This window comes from Anser brachyrhynchus (assembly GCF_964034855.1).
Source record: "Anser brachyrhynchus genome assembly, chromosome: 5".
Taxonomy (NCBI): Eukaryota; Metazoa; Chordata; class Aves; order Anseriformes; family Anatidae; genus Anser; species Anser brachyrhynchus.
In genome coordinates this window covers 60,303,537-60,322,191 of record NC_137699.1, presented here as the reverse complement: position 1 = coordinate 60,322,191, position 18,655 = coordinate 60,303,537, and the positions used below count along the sequence as shown (strand labels likewise).

General features: G+C 40.3%; 1 protein-coding gene across 6 annotated transcripts in view; it reads right to left on the bottom strand.

The window, feature by feature from the left end:
• LOC308195439 (protein SIX6OS1) overlaps nucleotides 1–18,655 on the bottom strand; it is a 45,670-nt gene that overhangs the window by 15,494 nt on the left and 11,521 nt on the right. For all 6 annotated transcript variants that reach the window (XM_080592846.1, XM_080592842.1, XM_080592841.1 and 3 more), the window contains exons 4-5: nucleotides 16,165–16,291; nucleotides 11,357–11,446 (exon numbers count right to left, since the gene is read on the bottom strand). In XM_080592846.1, the coding sequence (XP_080448972.1) occupies nucleotides 11,357–11,446; nucleotides 16,165–16,291 (217 nt within the window). The remainder of the gene's footprint in view (nucleotides 1–11,356; nucleotides 11,447–16,164; nucleotides 16,292–18,655) is intronic.

The window sequence follows — 18,655 nt, the reverse complement described above, 5'->3', positions numbered from 1 at the left end:
TTAAGGTTAAGCAAACATTTAAACGTCCAATTGGCAAAGGGACAGAATACTCAGTTTTTTTAAGAACTGCCATCAAAATTAATCCTACGCTAATATAATTTCACTGACATCGTGTGAGTACATAGCTACAAATTACTGAAGTAAGTAGCATCAATTAAGAGGCCCCGTTAAGTAAATGCTTGTGACATCTTATGAGTTTAAATGGGTGTCCTGGTTCCAGTTAGGACAGAGTTAAGTAGCTCATAGTAGCTGGTAGGGTGCTATGTTTTGGATTAGGATGAGAAGAGCGCTGATAACATGCTGATGTTTTAATTGTTGCAGAGCAGTGTTTACACCAGGCCAAGGACTTTTCGGCTTCTTGCTCTGTCCTGCCAGCGAGCAGGCTGGGGGTGCAGCAGGAGCTGGGAGGGGACAGACCCAGGACAGCTGACCCAAACTGGCCAAAGGGGTATTCCATACCATCTGACGTCATGCTAAACAATATATAGGGGTGGCTGGCCGGGGTGGGGGGGCCGGCTGCTCGGGAATAGGCTGGGCATCGGTCAGCGGGTGGTGAGCAATTGCATTGTGCATCACTTGTTTTCTTACACATTATTATTGTTAATACTATTACCATTATCACTATTATTATTATTATTGTTATTATTATTTTCCTGTCTTAATAAACTGTCTTTATCTCAACTCACAGGCTTCACTTTCCCGTTTCTCTCCCCCCATCCCAGAGAGGGAGGGGGGAGGGTGAGCGAACGGCTGTGTGGTGTTTAGCTGCCAGCCGGGTTAAACCACAACAGTCTTTTTGGCGCCCAACGTGGGGCCCAAAGGGTTGAGATATCGACAAATCTGACCAGAGTGTGTTAAACTAAAATTGGTATAAGTATTGGACCTGCTTAATAGTTGCTAGTCACGATGTTGATTGCCTTAATCTCCAGTCTGCTGTACCTGTATTCCAAATTGAGTTTTATGGTGCGTTACTTTCTGTATGTGCTCCCTGTTGCACTGTTTATCCTTTCCGGGCCCTGGTTTAAGATTGTTATGGTACTGTGCGGTGTAGCAATGGCTTATGAAATGATGAAATATCTGGTCACGACTTTAACCTGGTATTTGTACTCAGCACTGACGTCGACTCTATACTTTGGAACCCATATCTCGGAAACTATTAGCAATTACACCTATTGCCTGTTTTCGTTAGGGAGCCAATCTGTGAAGGGGACAGGGGAAGACATGTTTCCCTACCTGTTCACTCTCCCTTTCTCCTTCACCACCACCCTCTTATCCCCCGAGTTAGTTACGGTGGTTCTCCGAGATGTTGAATATCCTTGGGATACTCAGACCAGCCTGCTCTTGTTGTTATGTCTCCTGAATGCGCTTCAGATTTTGTGGAGGGTTAAACAACTACTTAGGAATCTCATCCGGAGATCTGTCTTGAGGCGGGATAGTTGCGAGTGGCAGGGAGTGTGGGAGGATATGGGCAGGTTTCTAGAGCAGTGGTCACCTCCAGTGTTTTGGACATTCACCCCTGAACAACTGCAAAATCCTAAAAAGCTGGCAGAATGCTTGAAAAAAAGGTGTCATGACTCTGGCAGTTCCAAAGTGACACAAATCACTGTAGCGTGCTGGGGTCTGGCTTGTGCCTATCGAGCTGCAATTGATGTTATTAGCAACCTAGCTCCAGCTCCTGCAGCCGCTCCAGTTCCAGCTCCTGCAGCTACTCCAGCTGCAGCTCCTGCAGCCGCTCCAGTTCCAGCTCCTGCAGCTACTCCAGCTCCAGCTCCTGCAGCTACTCCAGCTCCAGCTCCTGCAGCCGTTCCAGTTCCAGCTCCTGCAGCCGCTCCAGCTCCTGCAGCCGCTCCAGCTCCAGCTCCTGCAGCTACTCCAGCTCCAGCTCCTGCAGCCGCTCCAGCTCCTGCAGCTGCTCCAGCTCCAGCTCCTGCAGCCGTTCCGGCTCCTGCAGCCGCTCCAGCTCCAGCCCCTGCAGCCGCTCCAGCTCCTGCAGCTGCCCCAGCTCCTGCAGCTGCCCCAGCTCGTGCAGCTGCTCCCACTCCTGTGGCTGGGTCAGAGAAACGAGCTGTAGCAGTGCAAGTTGACCCCGCAGAGTGTATTCCAAGCCCTGTGGCAGACCCTGTGTCTGGGTCAGAGAAACGAGCTGTAGCAGTGCAAGTTGACCCCGCAGAGGGTATTCCAACCCCTGTGGCAGACCCTGTGGCTGGGTCAGAGAAACGAGCTGTAGCAGTGCAAGTTGCCCCTGTAGACAAGGTGAAAAAATGGTATAGAGGCTCAGGTCGTTTAAAACGCAGACAGTCTTCTGCTAAGTCTGGGCGAAGTGAAGACGAGGCTGGGCCATCAAAGGTGCAGGAGACTGAAGATGAGGATGAGGATGGCGAAAAATCAACAGTAACTACCCGGACTCCATACCAGCCATCAAAGGTGCAGGAGACTGAAGATGAGGATGAGGATGTCGGAAAATCAACAGTAATTACCCGGACTCTATACCAGCGTGAGCTACGAGATGTGCGAAAAGATTTTGGTCGCTGTATAGGCGAGCAGCTTGTCACCTGGCTGCTCCGGTGCTGGGACACGGGAGCCAATTATGTGGAATTGGAGGGCAAGGAAGCCAGGCGGCTGGGATCCCTTGCTAGGGACGCATGCATTGACAAAGCAATTGGAGATGGAGCACAATCTCGCAGCCTCTGGAGGCGTCTCCTGTCAGCTGTGAAGGAAAGGTATCTCTTCAAGGAAGAACTTGTATGTTTACCAAGCAAATGGACCACCATGGAGAAGGGAATTCAGTACCTGAGGGAATTGGCCGTACGGGAAGTAATTTATAAGGACCTAGATGACGCACAAACATCCACAGATCCAGATGCAGTCCAGTGTACACCACCCATGTGGCGGAAGTTTGTACGGAGTGCCCCATCATCATATGCCAACTCATTGGCAATACTAACCTGGAAAACGGAGGAGAATCCCACAGTGAATGAAGTGACTAAAATACTCCGGCAGTACGAAGGAAATCTCTCCTCTTCCCTAAAGGCCTGTGTCTCAGCTGTGGAGAAACTCTCTGAAGAGGTCCACCAACTTAAAGAGAATTTATCTTCCCCTCCACCTGAACGAACCAGTGTCCACCAGCTAAAAGAGAATGCTTTGGAGAAACTTTCTGAAAAGATCCACCAACTTGAAGAAAGATTATCTTCCCCTTCACCTGAACGAACCAGTGTCCACCAGCTAAAAGAGAATGCTTTGGAGAAACTTTCTGAAAAGATCCACCAACTTGAAGAAAGATTATCTTCCCCTTCACCTGAACGAACTAGTGTTCACCAGCTAAAAGAGAATACCTTGGAGAAACTTTCTGAAGAGATCCACCAACTTAAAGAGAGTTTATTTTCCTCCCCACCTGTACAAACCAGTGTCTCAGCTATTAGGGGTAAACGTTCATCTATGCAAGGAAGACAATATGGTGGGCACACACACCGCGCCACCCTGTGGTTTTACCTACGTGACCATGGAGAGGACATGAGAAAATGGGATGGAAAATCTACTGCGACCCTAGAGGCACGGGTACGTGAATTGCAAAGGAAAACAATTGGGAAAAAGGAGTTCTCTGAAAGGTTTGCTGCTCCAACTTCCAGCAGGCAGTCCTTTAAACACAGAAATGAAGATTCTGACCAGGACTAGAGGGGCCCTGCCTCCAGCCAGGGGGAGGAAAGGGACAATCGAGTTTATTGGACTGTGTGGATTCGATGGCCTGGCACGTCAGACGCACAGAAGTATAAGGCTTTGGTAGACACCGGTGCACAATGTACTCTAATGCCATCAAGCTATAAAGGGCCAGAGCCCATCTGTATTTATGGTGTGACGGGGGGATCCCAGCAGTTAACTGTATTGGAGGCTGAAGTGAGTCTAACCGGTAATGAGTGGCAAAAGCACCGTATTGTGACTGGCCCAGATGCTCCGTGCATCCTTGGCATAGACTATCTTAGAAGAGGATATTTCAAGGACCCAAAAGGGTTCCGCTGGGCTTTTGGCATAGCTGCTTTGGAGACAGAGGACATTAAACAGTTGTCTACCTTGCCTGGTCTCTCAGAGGACCCTTCTGTTGTAGGGTTGCTGAGGGTTGAAGAACAGCAAGTGCCGATCGCTACCACAACTGTGCACCGGCGGCAATATCGCACCAACCGAGACTCCCTGAGTCCCATCCATAAGCTAATTCGTCAACTGGAGAGCCAAGGAGTGATCAGCAAGACTCATTCACCTTTTAATAGTCCCATATGGCCAGTGCGAAAGTCTAATGGTGAGTGGAGACTAACAGTGGACTATCGTGGCCTGAACGAAGTCACGCCACCACTGAGTGCTGCAGTGCCGGACATGCTAGAACTCCAGTATGAACTGGAATCAAAGGCAGCCAAGTGGTATGCCACAATTGATATCGCTAATGCATTTTTCTCCATCCCTCTAGCAGCACAGTGCAGGCCACAGTTTGCTTTCACTTGGAGGGGAGTCCAATATACTTGGAATCGGCTGCCCCAGGGGTGGAAACACAGCCCTACCATTTGCCATGGACTGATCCAGTCTGCGCTGGAGCAGGGGGAAGCTCCTGAACACCTGCAGTACATCGATGACATCATTGTGTGGGGTGACACTGCAGAAGAAGTTTTCGAGAAAGGGAAGAAAATAGTCCAAATCCTTCTGAAGGCCGGTTTTGCCATAAAACAGAATAAAGTTAAAGGACCTGCACGAGAGATCCAGTTTTTAGGAATAAAATGGCAAGATGGACGCCGTCAAATCCCAATGGATGTGATCAACAAAATAACAGCTATGTCTCCACCAACTAGCAAAAAAGAAACACAAACTTTCCTAGGTGTCGTGGGGTTTTGGAGAATGCATATTCCAAATTACAGTCTGATTGTAAACCCGCTCTACCAAGTAACCCGTAAGAAGAATGCTTTTGAATGGGGCCCTGAGCAACGACAAGCCTTTGAACAAATTAAGCAGGAAATAGTTCATGCAGTAGCCCTCGGGCCAGTCCGAACAGGACCAGATGTAAAGAATGTGCTCTACACCGCAGCCGGAGAGAATGGTCCCACCTGGAGCCTCTGGCAGAAAGAACCTGGGGAAACTCGAGGTCGACCCCTGGGGTTTTGGAGTCGGGGATACAGAGGATCTGAAGCCCGCTATACTCCAACTGAAAAGGAGATATTGGCAGCATATGAAGGAGTTCGATCTGCTTCGGAAGTGGTCGGTACTGAAGCGCAGCTCCTCCTGGCACCCCGACTGCCGGTACTAGGCTGGATGTTCAAAGGAAGGGTCCCCTCTACGCATCATGCAACTGATGCTACATGGAGCAAGTGGGTTGCACTGATTACTCAGCGGGCTCGAATAGGAAACCCCAGTCGCCCAGGAATCTTGGAGGTGATTATGGACTGGCCAGAAGGCAAATACTTTGGGATATCACCAGAGGAGGAGGTGGTTCGTGCTGAAGAAGCCCCCATGTACAACAAGCTACCGGAAAATGAGAAGAAATATGCCTTGTTCACTGACGGGTCCTGTCGTATTGTGGGAAAGCATCGGAGATGGAAAGCTGCTGTATGGAGTCCTACACGACGAGTTGCAGAAGCTGCTGAGGGAGAAGGTGAATCGAGTCAGTTTGCAGAAGTAAAAGCCATTCAGCTGGCTTTAGATATTGCTGAACGAGAAAAGTGGCCAGTTCTCTATCTCTATACTGATTCATGGATGGTAGCAAATGCCCTGTGGGGGTGGTTACAGCAATGGAAGCAGAACAACTGGCAGCGCAGGGGCAAGCCCATCTGGGCTGCGGCATTGTGGCAAGATATTGCTGCCCGGGTAGAGAACCTGGTTGTAAAGGTACGCCATGTAGATGCTCATGTGCCCAAGAATCGGGCTACTGAAGAACACCAAAACAACCAGCAGGTGGATCAGGCTGCTAAGATTGAAGTGGCTCAGGTGGACCTGGACTGGCAACATAAAGGTGAATTATTTATAGCCCGATGGGCCCATGACACCTCAGGCCATCAAGGTAGAGATGCAACCTACAGATGGGCTCGTGATCGAGGGGTGGACCTGACCATGGACACTATAGCACAGGTTATTCATGACTGTGAAACATGTGCTGCAATCAAGCAAGCCAAACGGTCAAAACCTCTTTGGTATGGAGGACGATGGCTGAAATATAAATATGGAGAGGCCTGGCAGATTGATTACATCACACTCCCTCAAACCCGCAACGGCAAGCGCCACGTACTTACAATGGTGGAAGCAACCACCGGATGGCTGGAAACATATCCTGTGCCCCATGCCACCGCCCGGAACACTATCCTGGGCCTTGAAAAGCAAGTCTTATGGCGACATGGCACCCCAGAGAGAATTGAGTCAGACAACGGGACTCATTTCCGAAACAACCTTATAGACACTTGGGCCAAAGAACATGGTATTGAGTGGGTGTATCACATCCCCTATCATGCACCAGCCTCTGGAAAAGTTGAACGATACAATGGACTGTTGAAGACTACACTGAAAGCAATGGGTGCTGGGACATTCAAAAATTGGGATACACATTTGGCAAAGGCCACCTGGTTAGTCAATACCAGGGGATCTGCCAACCGAGCTGGACCTGCCCAATCAAACCTGTTACGCACTGTAGAAGGGGATAAAGTTCCTGTAGTGCACGTAAGAAACATGCTGGGTAAAACAGTTTGGGCTACTCCTGCCTCAGGAAAAGGCAAACCCATTCGTGGAATTGCTTTTGCTCAGGGACCTGGATGCACTTGGTGGGTAATGCAAAAGAATGGGGAGGTCCGGTGTGTACCTCAAGGGGATTTGATACTGGGTGAGAATAGCCCATGAGTTGAATTGTAGTATGTTAATTATTATATAATAATGTATGTCATCACTACCATGATTGCTATATATCATAGATGAAAATGGTGATTAATTAGAATGTATTGGACAGAGTGTAACCTGAGCATGACATAAATGGTATGGAATAAGGGGTGGATATCTGTCCTGGTTCCAGTTAGGACAGAGTTAAGTAGCTCATAGTAGCTGGTAGGGTGCTATGTTTTGGATTAGGATGAGAAGAGCGCTGATAACATGCTGATGTTTTAATTGTTGCAGAGCAGTGTTTACACCAGGCCAAGGACTTTTCGGCTTCTTGCTCTGTCCTGCCAGCGAGCAGGCTGGGGGTGCAGCAGGAGCTGGGAGGGGACAGACCCAGGACAGCTGACCCAAACTGGCCAAAGGGGTATTCCATACCATCTGACGTCATGCTAAACAATATATAGGGGTGGCTGGCCGGGGTGGGGGGGCCGGCTGCTCGGGAATAGGCTGGGCATCGGTCAGCGGGTGGTGAGCAATTGCATTGTGCATCACTTGTTTTCTTACACATTATTATTGTTAATACTATTACCATTATCACTATTATTATTATTATTGTTATTATTATTTTCCTGTCTTAATAAACTGTCTTTATCTCAACTCACAGGCTTCACTTTCCCGTTTCTCTCCCCCCATCCCAGAGAGGGAGGGGGGAGGGTGAGCGAACGGCTGTGTGGTGTTTAGCTGCCAGCCGGGTTAAACCACAACAATGGGCTTCAGAAAAAATTGCTATAAAAACAAATACCATAACACACAATTGGATATAATTCATCACATAAGGCTGAAAATTGATCAATATTATGTTTGGAAAAAAAGAGAAAGAAAAACACTGTTGCACAGAGCAGCCATCACCTTGTGTTAAATCAATGACAGTGACTACATTGGAAAAGACTTTACTTGGTCTGTTTTCTCATTCATACAAGGAATTTACAAAGATAGATTGCTAATGACAGATCAATATTCAACTGTCTCATTGGGAAGCATCTTTTGTTACACCAATAATGATGCTAAGCATAACTTTCGTTACAGGTCATTTCCAGTGCAGAAGTAGTATCTTTAGCTGAGTAATTAATAACACTGAGTAATTAACAAAAGAACTAGTTCGAGTTCTTAATGTCACACACATGTAATGTAAGTATAAACCTACAGGAAGTCTGTATTTCCCACACAGACAAGTCTTAATTATTTACAGTCTTTTAATAGTATGAATAACGACCATAGCCCAGTATATTTCTCTCTGCATTTGAAAGCAAAAGCTTAATAACTGCTTAAAATGAAATTAAGTCATTCATCTAAAATGTTTGTATTCTATTCAATTCATCCTTGGAAAAAAAAAGGATGAATTTGGACATACGCAAAATACATAGTAAGAGTTGACGGTACGAATTTATGCAGATGGTACACATTTATAAAGACCTACCTCAGCTCCAGACATCTAGCACACATCATTAACACAGCCTGGTCAATTAACTGAGAAGTAAATATTACACAAGTTGCTTGATATTAAAACAAGCCACTACAAAATCATAGATTTGAAGGTAAAGGAAATGTCGTCATCTAGTAAAAGGTTATGTTAACAATGGAGGGGCAAATTTAAAAATACTAAGTTATTAGTACACCTGTAGATTAGCCAGAAATTGCTTTATGAAACAAATTATGATGCATAATAGCAACTAAAGCCACAGACCCACCTGGTTCTCTGCATTAAGCATTCTTTAAAGAGTATGTTTTATCTCAGACTGCTATTAATAACTTGACTGAAAGACAGACGCTTCTGGCTGCCCACTGGTTAGGCTGGGCAATGGAAGAAAGTAAAATTTGTGCCCAAAGACAACAGTAGAAGTTTCTGCACTTACAAAAAGAAATGTATTTTTTTTTGTCATAGGAGAAAAAAACTAAGATATCAGTTTTCAAATAAAACTATGCTCCGGGTACTAGCTCCTGTTAAAGTGACTGAAGTTCAAAACACCTGTATAGAAGAAAGCAGTTGTAGATTATCACTGCTGTGATTCAAAGTTATGAAACCAATGAATTGAGACTTCTCAAACTTGATGTAGAGAAGGACATTAATCTATTTGCTTTTCTCCACGGACAGTCTTTGGAACCCAAGAAGCTATGGGATTTACTAAAGATTTGTGTATACTGTACCAGATTTACAAGGTATGAAAGATGGAAGATATTTAGTTCTACGGAATGTAATAGATGCTACAAACACTAGCTGAGCAACAATGAAATTTGCCGATATACAATTAAGAATGCATTACAAATAAATGTAAAATAAATAAATAAATAAATAAATCGAAGTCAAATAATTTGTTGCAACTGGTACATTTAAAACTTCTGAAAATAAACCTCAAACTTTAAATATATGCCTTTCCCAAAAATGTATTTTCCAAAGATAAATATTTCTAGCTATATATGGTATAGTGTAACAGTCTTGAGAAATTATCATCATTTTTAGTATTTTTCCTAAGTAATTCACATCCTCCAGTTCATGTATTTAAACATAGGCTATTTAGAATTCAGTACTGTTCACACTAAAGTCATTAGAAAAAGTTCTAATTTAATGTCAAAAGGAAAAAAAGACAACATCCACAAAGCTCCTTAACACTACCTTGATAGTTACTTATTCCTCTTTCCTTTTTTATTGTTCTTTCCATCCTGAAAATATCACTTCTAAAATGTAAGTGATACATAAGTGATATTTTCAAGACGAATTTCCAGTACTACACATTCTTGTATGTTCTTGAAACTAATAATAATAAGCAAATAAATAAATAAAACTGAATGCTTTTAAAACCTCCACAGTAAGCGCCTAATTAAATGTAAATTGATCTGCCCATCTTTTAAAAACATCCTTCAATTTAAAGCAGCATGCCTTGAATATCCACTTATGCCAGATAAGATGGGCATTCAGCACATGAAGTTTTAAATATACTTGTCTTCCTAATTTATGTATTTAAAATTTGTTGACTGCACATCTTGCTAATTTGAGTTCATCATCAAATGCTTCAGTACAGAGGAACTTTATTTGAAAGAAATATCTGAAGACCACTTTTGTAAAATATATAAATTAAATTCATTTTATGATTTATAGTCATGGTGTCTTATAGCGAAGCTCAGGAAAACAAATCAAACACTTTTGTGTTGGAATTGAAACTAGTTATGTAAAGAAACATTTCAAAAGTAATGATTCTTTGGCTTGTCAGATCTAATTAGTGAAGGCCAAAATGGCTTAATCATATACTTCTAGAAATCCAATTTAGCCTTATTTTTCACCAAATATGGAACCCTAAAAAGGAAGACATCTACTTCTGCTGTCTCGAGCTACTTGAAAGAAGGACACAAACAAAAGAACAAAGCCAACGTAACTGTAGTTACCTACAGTTACACCTCTAAAACGGTATTTAGATAGCTAGATGGATCTGCCATGATTTTTTCAGCATAAGGCTAACCATTCTCTTCCCCTTCCCAAGCAGATCAGTGAAGGTGAGCAGTCTCCCTAAAATGAAGATCACTTTTATCTGAGTGGTAAACAATACTTCAGAAGGTTAACTTTGCACAACCCATTTTGAAAATTTCAGTGAAGATTTTTCAGGAACTGTTCTTTATCCCATTCAGTGTAGGCAGCTACATTCCAAAACAAGACATTTCTTTAAAAGGTAGAAATTAGAAGATGAAACTTAAATGAAATGCCACTTACTAAACAAAATTGAACACGTAATTAATACTGACAAGAACCTTACTCAACTGGTCTTAAGATGGTTATAGAGTAGGCTTTCCATAGGCACTTACCTTATTTTTCACGATTATTCATTCAATTTGTATGCTTTGTAGTTATTTTGAAGAATATATAGAAGTATATGAAACTTTTTTTTGTATATTCTAATAGTCATATTTAATTCATAGTCACAAATAAGAAAGGCTCAAAAATATCTGAATGCATCTGTTATCTTATTTAGGGCATGTATGAAAGTAAAGGCTTAGGGTCATCTACATGAAGCTTCTGAAAAAAACAGAACTTAAATATTTTTCAAAAAGTCTTCCCAAACCTGAGTATCTGAAATACACTATGTGAAGACGTCACAATAATGGTTAAAAAAACTCTTTAGATTAAACATGTTCCTGCAAACGTGGCCAGATATTTCATATTTCTGCCAAAGCAGAAATATTAATTACCTTTATTTCACAGGCTTTTCTTGAAATTATCGACAATTCAACAGTGTTATGAAAAATTATAATAGGCACTTAGGAAGCAACTGAATTTGGAAAAAAGCATTTTTTATCCTCTTTCACTAGTAACTACAAAGTAGCAGATGAACTCATACTAATATAAACCAGATACTCTTTTATTACACTGAAAAGTTTACCAAAACTTTCTGATGCAGACTGCTTTATCTTTGCTGATCAGTTTAGAGAGGTTAATAGGCACTACTGCTAGAAACCTCATCTCAGATATCATAGATACCTCTCATTTTCTGTAGATTCTTGCAGAACTTCGAGTTCATTTTTCAAATATTCTTCATGCTTGCTAAGAATTGCATAGGTGGGCTTCCAGCTGTGGAGAAAGTACAAAAAAGTATATAAATGGTCTCTCCTAATAAAAAGGCATTTAAAAATTAAAACATCAACAAGTTACTTTGGCTAGCTAACTAGAACAATTAATAATATTTTGAAAGTCAAACATAAATGGTTTTAGTGCAGAAAGCTTTTACATGCATACATTTATTTTCTCAAGATTTTAAAGTTGCACATTCAAGAATATATATAGGATTAGCAACAATTATAAGGCACTTTTTAAGGAACAGAGTGAGCTTCACAAGCTTTTAGGACCCTGCTGCTAACCATTTAGGCATCAAAATGCAAGTTTTAGGTACTCAGAACAGTACCACCAGTAAATCCTTTAAATGTGTACGTTCTTGGAAATGCACGCTGCTTTTTCTCACCAATATCACCAGCACCTATCTCATACTTAAATGCAGGCAGCAGCCACCAACTCAAAACTTCTTCCATTTGCTAAGCAATTCCTGCTCAGAAAACAGCCAGAAAGAGATGTTGCCTTTCAGTACGATAACCCAGAGACCGCAAGGGCTGACCTGGAAGTCTGGAGTCATAGATTCCTATAGAGTGAACTGATAGGTCCGCTTTGCCTCCTCTCATGTGGTTCTCCAACAGCCTTGAAACACAATTAATCCATTTTGTGTGGGTTTTTGTTTGGCTGGTTGGTTTGGTTGGTTGATTATAATTTCAGGCGCCTCATATAATTTAAGAGCTATGATGCAGCTCACCAAAATGATGTTCCCACAGCAGGATGCTGTAGATTAGACTGAAATCACAGCAACTTCAGGAAGGAAAGGACTTCAGGACATGATGGACTTAAGACTCCTGAAGCTATGCCAACAGTACTTTCTCAATATCCAGGTATTAAAGATGCCTCTTCCCTGAATGTGGGACCTCTGGGAAACAGGCAGATAGACTCTGATTCAAAATAAATTAAGATGTGATCTTTAGGAGAGGCATATAGTGGGTCTTTAAAAGGAAAACATCCTGCCTGAAAAAAAGGATAAATACAGAGCATGAACCATTAGGTCCTGGATGTTTCCTACCTTCCCAGCTGAGATACTAGCTATCAGAAAAGATGTTTTCACAAAGAATTGTAACAACAAATTGCCAGGGTGGGGCTCAATTACAGATTGTGAGAAACAAACTTAGAAACCTTCAATGCATGGAGTCTTCAAACAGAAAGTAATCTTTTATTAAGACTGAACAGACACCTAAGTGTTGTGAGGTGAGGGAAAAAAAAAAAAACAGAAAAATTAAACTTAAGCCTACAGAGCTAAATATATTATTTTGCTACTGAAATTCTTCTCATTCAGAGAGAATAATCTCTGTAGCGACAGGTTGCAAACAGCCAACTTCTGAGATGCTGGGAGCTGAGATTCAGATGATGGCTGCATCATCTGAGCTAGACTGGTACAGAGATCCCATTTACGATGAAAAAGAAGCCCATGTCCCCTCCAAGTGTAACTTCTACAGAAAAAAGCAGCACACCCGTTCTCTCTGGTCAGGGCTTATAACTATCTATAAATTCAGCATCTGTCTAGAACACAAGCTACTCTATGGCAACACAAACACCTAGAATGAAATTTGAGTGGAACTATTTGTCCCAGGAGATGTGCACGTAAAAAACAACTTCAGGAAGACTTACATAGATCCTATTAAAGATGAAGATTGAAGAGAGAAGAAAAAAACTATAAGCACCGGAAACACAGCTAGCTGGCAACCAAATAAATCTGGGACAGGAAAGATACAGGTCAAAAATAAAGTTACATTTAAAGGGATGGAAATAAATGATGAGAAGAAGAGAAATGGCAATACAGAACAAGGTCACAACTGAACAAAGCAAGCAATTCTCTACTGGAAATGAGAGCAACTGAGGATATATGGTACTGTTTACACCGTATATTCACTACTTAGGGCAAGTAAACAGCATTTTGGGATGCGAGTATACCCTATGGTTCAAAAGCAGAGAGTTTGTTACATGCAATCATACAAAGTAGGACTGTGCATTTGCACAAGCACTCCAAAGCTGGAATAAAACACAGGCTGCAGTAAAAGCTACTGTAATGCAAGTTCCATCAAGAAAATAAATAAAGAACAAAGACCCCACAACTAATTTGCTGAAGTCCAATAACCCTGAACAAAAGATAATGTACTTCAGGTGCTGAAAAAACCACAATATAAAACTTTTATAAAGTTTTATATAAAAAAAATATTAATTATATATTTAAAAGTTTTATATAAAACTTTTATAACAGCATTAAAATTTGTCAACAAAAAAAGCTGAATGAGAAAGTGCAGCATCCATCCAGGAAAGTTAGCGTTATTTAGCACAAATTGTTTGATACCATTGGTGATTAAAAAGTAATTACAAAATGCTACTTCACCACACCTACCACAAATTCAGCAAAAAGCTACACTTTAAAGAGGTCAGATTTTAAAAAGTAGAAACCAAATTTACAGGCATAAAAGTGCACTGACACACAAACACTCTTCTTCTTCCAGAAAACTCTGTACCTTTCTTTGGAGGAAAAAAATGAGCAATGAAGAAGTCATGGAGCTTTTGTTAACCAAAGTGCAAACCATGCTGTGTTATGTTTCATATTCACACCTATTCTGCAGATAAACAAAACCCACAAAGTATGAAAACACAGTTTTGCAGCAGAACAAAGCATAAAGGATCCCAGTTGCTGATCTATTAGTTTGTTAAACGCATCACCATTTCATGGAGGGTCTTGGTAGCTATCACATTTATTTGTCTTTCCTTTCATTGGCTAGGGTATAAAAGATCTTTATTCACACTAAACTGAAAGCACTAAAAATTTCCTGTGGTTTAGCAAGTGGGACTAGCCAGAAGTTTCTTTCCTAAATTAGTAATATTCTGAGTTTATCTGCCCTTATTTCCATGAAATCTCACCATCCTTGAACCCAAATTAAAACACTAGAAGAGAAAATAAACAATAAAATTGGAAAATAAACAATCAAATTGGAAAAGGTTCCATCAACTGTATTTCACCACACATTCTTGTTTTGGGATCAATATTTCAAGTCTGAATCATTCAATCAACTATATATTAAAAAAAAAAGTCATCACTTTTCCAAGAATACGTATTTCATTTTTGTCCCTGTATGCCTTCAGTTCTTTGTTAAACAGACTAATATGGATCTTTTTAGAAAACACAGTAGTGTCCCTATACAGGTCTCATGTATTGTATTTTCTGTAAACTTGCTGCATATAAGAATCCAGTATTTTGTTCAGAGTCTTTGAACGTGCTTCAATATGCTTATGATGCCTAGTAATCCAGACAAAAATTAGTTTCTTTGGGAGCTCTATTGAGCACTACTGGCAACTCAATGTAATAATACTTGTCTTTGAATCAATCAACTGTGAGGATGATTGTGACTTGAAAACAATATCTGAATTTACAAAATCGACAGTAGATCATGTTCAGTGTATATGGAGTATCGACTAGATAAATATCAGAAGTTTAAGATGATTCTAGTACATAAGGTCTTTATTTGCCTGATCTCATAGCCAGGGCTTGTTTATTGCAGTTTTCAGTACGTTGTTAAACAACATTTTCAATAATATAAGACACAAAATATCATCCTTCTGCAAGCATAGCCTTTGTATGAATAAACTATCCATGAATGAGTCATTTCTCATTTTCAGTCTCTTTACAGTAATGCCATTGATTATTCTTTTTAGGACCTCAGTCAAAGTCCTTTGAATTCAATGATTAAAAATTAGGTCAGATCCTTAATTCTGACCCTTAATTTTTTGCTTCCGTATTTGCATCACATAACAGCTACAACTTCAAAAAAAATAGGGAAGTAGTGTGAATGATTTCAGTAATTTACAAAAGTATTAATTCTACAGTGTGTTGTAAGCAAGAATTTAGTATAAAAGAACACTGAGATTTTCTTGTTAAGCTCAAATTTTTTCCTAACTTTTTATGATAAAGCTATGAATCATTACAGAATGGCAATCAATTCAAACAGCTACCAACCATACCCACTTCAGACACTATTGATTCCATTCTTTCTTCTGTTTTCAGCTAGTTTGAAGTAAACCTAGAAAGAACCCTGATGCTATCTTCACTTCTCTTTTTTATTCTTAGAAACACACATATTCTCCATTCATATCCTGCAAATGTTTTCAAATCTGCTATAGACATTTATTTTCAAGCACTTATCTCTAGATACAGTTTTGCAAGAAAACAAAAAGGATAAGATTTGCTAACAAATCATCACTTCAACTGCCAAGAGCTAGACAGACTTTAGAAAAATGAATACTGCAATGAAAAGACAGGATTACATCATCTGTGCCAAATTTTCTGTATTGTCAGATGTCTACATTAATCAAAACTACAATGTATACAAAAATAGAAAAATCATGTTTCTAATGTTCATGTTCAACCTTACTACCTGAATATATTAGCATGCTGCAAAGATGGTACCTGTGACCTCTGAACATTTTTATTCTAATAAAGCACAGGCAAACTTAAATGCAGCTTGTTTTTCTATGATTTATTTGTTCAGGGGATGGATAATACTGCAATTCTTGTACCTCATTTAGAGGTTAATAAATAATTGGAAAATACTAAAGTTTTCTTTTACTTCACTCCTGTCTGAGCACACATATTCTTACACTACTTCCTCAGCGACTTTCTTAATGCCACCTATGACCAAAAGTTCAGCTTATAGTGTACTTACGCATTACAGCTGTCCTTACTATTCTCATTTTGCTTGCGTAAATCAGCAATTGCATCATTGCTGTTATTTATATTTTCCTTCAACCTAGCAATTTCATTCCTTTTTTCTGTGATTTTTACAGAATACACTGAAATATAAAAAAAAAAATGTTTAAGTACTTCTTTCAAGATATCCATTAAATAAAAAGTCTACATTCAGGAGGAGTCAAAATTTCTTCCAAAATACTTGGACTCGATAGTGCAGATGAGCGGACAGCCTGCAATTAAACAAAGCAACAACAAAGTGAATGAAAAGGCTTGAGCTGTGTGGTACCTTAATTTTCATTTAATATTACGAGATTGGCTTTGGAAGGAAACACTGATGCTGTTTTTGCATCCCCATCTGCATAAAACTGAAGTAATTAATAGTGGTAGAAAGTAAAGCGCTCTTATTAATAGTTAAAGCTGACCCTTGTTTTCTCTGGAGGCCACAGAAGTACATGTGTCTGCAGACACTAGAGGTAGTATACAGGAAAACTGGAGTATAAGCCACTTTGCCTTTGCTAACGCTTGCATCTGGGGAGACTGATTGGAGTACAAAAGTTGCTTGAGATAAAGGTCTCTTTTAGACATGTTTTCTTTTACAGAAGTCCAGAAACACAAATGTTTTGAATGGGAAAGCTGACTTCAAGAAGGGAAAAATAAAAACATCACTAACAGCGTACTAAAAGCATATACACAATTGACTGCCGAGATCAGGAACAGATACATCCAAATAAAAAAGGAATTTACGCAAATTGGAAATCTGTAATGTAAGATAAATTAATATATTGAGTAGGAGATAGAGGTTAAAAAATGGGGAGCGTGCATTATAATGACAAGTCTTCAAGAACTATCATATTTGGGGAGATCCTTAAGACAGACTCTAACTCCTGCCTTTTCTAACAACAGACAACTCATAACAAGAAGAAATACTGTCTTAATGGGCAGTTAGCAGAGAATACAAATTGATGAACATTACCAGCATTCTTTTTCACAAGTGAAAGCTGCGACATCTATGATGCATGCTCACATTGCAATGCAATGAGCACAACTAGGTGCACGTTTTTACTCTGTGCTGTTAATTTATTCTTTCCTACAGCGTTTCAGAACTGTTTGTGCCAACTCTCCCTTGCCATCACGGCTGCCCTGATGCACTGTATGACAAAGGCAGTGTCCCTAAGCAGAAGTCACTCAACCACAGCCATCCTGCCCTCCTCATTGATTTAACCAGGACAGTCATCTTAGTTATGTGAGATGTATCTTAAGTTGTGTGAAATGCTGCTCTAGAGCTTCAGGTCATCCTGAAGTCTGGGCCTGGTTTTGCAGTACTTGCTACATATTCACTACGCCACCTGGGTTGAAACCAGTAAAGAACATCCGTCAGAGATGAACATCAGTCAGTGAAGAGGAAAAGAATCCGAACATATTTTAATATCTTAACACCTTGAATTGACTTTACTTAGCATGAAGCTTAACTATTGGGCAGGCAACATATGCTTCATTTCTGCAGAAAAGAAGGTGTATTTGAAAATAGCCTGCAGATGACATTTTGAAATTTACCAAGATATAACTATGTTTTAAAAAGTCTATTATATAATCAAAGCTACACACTTAACATTTCATTTAGAATTTTCTATAGATAAGCATTTTTGAAACAAGTGTGAGCTGTTGTATTCACTTTTACTTCCCTAAAGACCTCGTGGATGAGATCCATCCCACCCAAGTTTACAATACAGACATCTAGACACATGTGGCACCAACCACACTCACTATGAAGCGACAGAATTTTTTTTTTAAAGCATACTTTATCTAATCTTCTTTAAACTCTTACTTTAGGATGAGACAAATCACATCCTAGAAGTGAATCTTTCCCTTCACTGATTATAGAGGGACTCCAGCCAAAAAGTCTGATGAATCTTACACCAAAAGTCAGACGCTGAATGACACAACTGTTCTTCTGCCAAGTAGTACTTACACAGAGACTAAATTAAATCAGTGGAACTCTTTCTGGGTAAGTTTTTGAACAATTTAACCCAAACATTTAGAAGTTCATGTGTTGCTTGTGAGTTCATACATATATAGATATTTCTGAACAGAACAAAACAGCTATAGTATGTTACTACACAGAATTTGGATTTTCCCTAGAAGCATCCTCATTTACAATAAGCTTACAAAAACTTTAAGACAAGAAACAGCTCTAAGTTTAAATTACATGACCAAAGAGTTAATACAGAATTCTAGGTGTATCAGATTTAATGTTAGAGATGTTTTAAAGTTTAAAATACTTCAATTTAATATTGATAAACCTCTAAATGTATAAGTACATGCTTGTACATATAAATCAAGATTATTAGAAATACAGGAACACCAATCAGACCAGAATGCTCTCTTATTCTTCTTCCTCACGGGTATGAATTTCAGTTTCTACTTATGGGGTACCAGTGATGAGCACTGATGTCCTCAGGTCATCT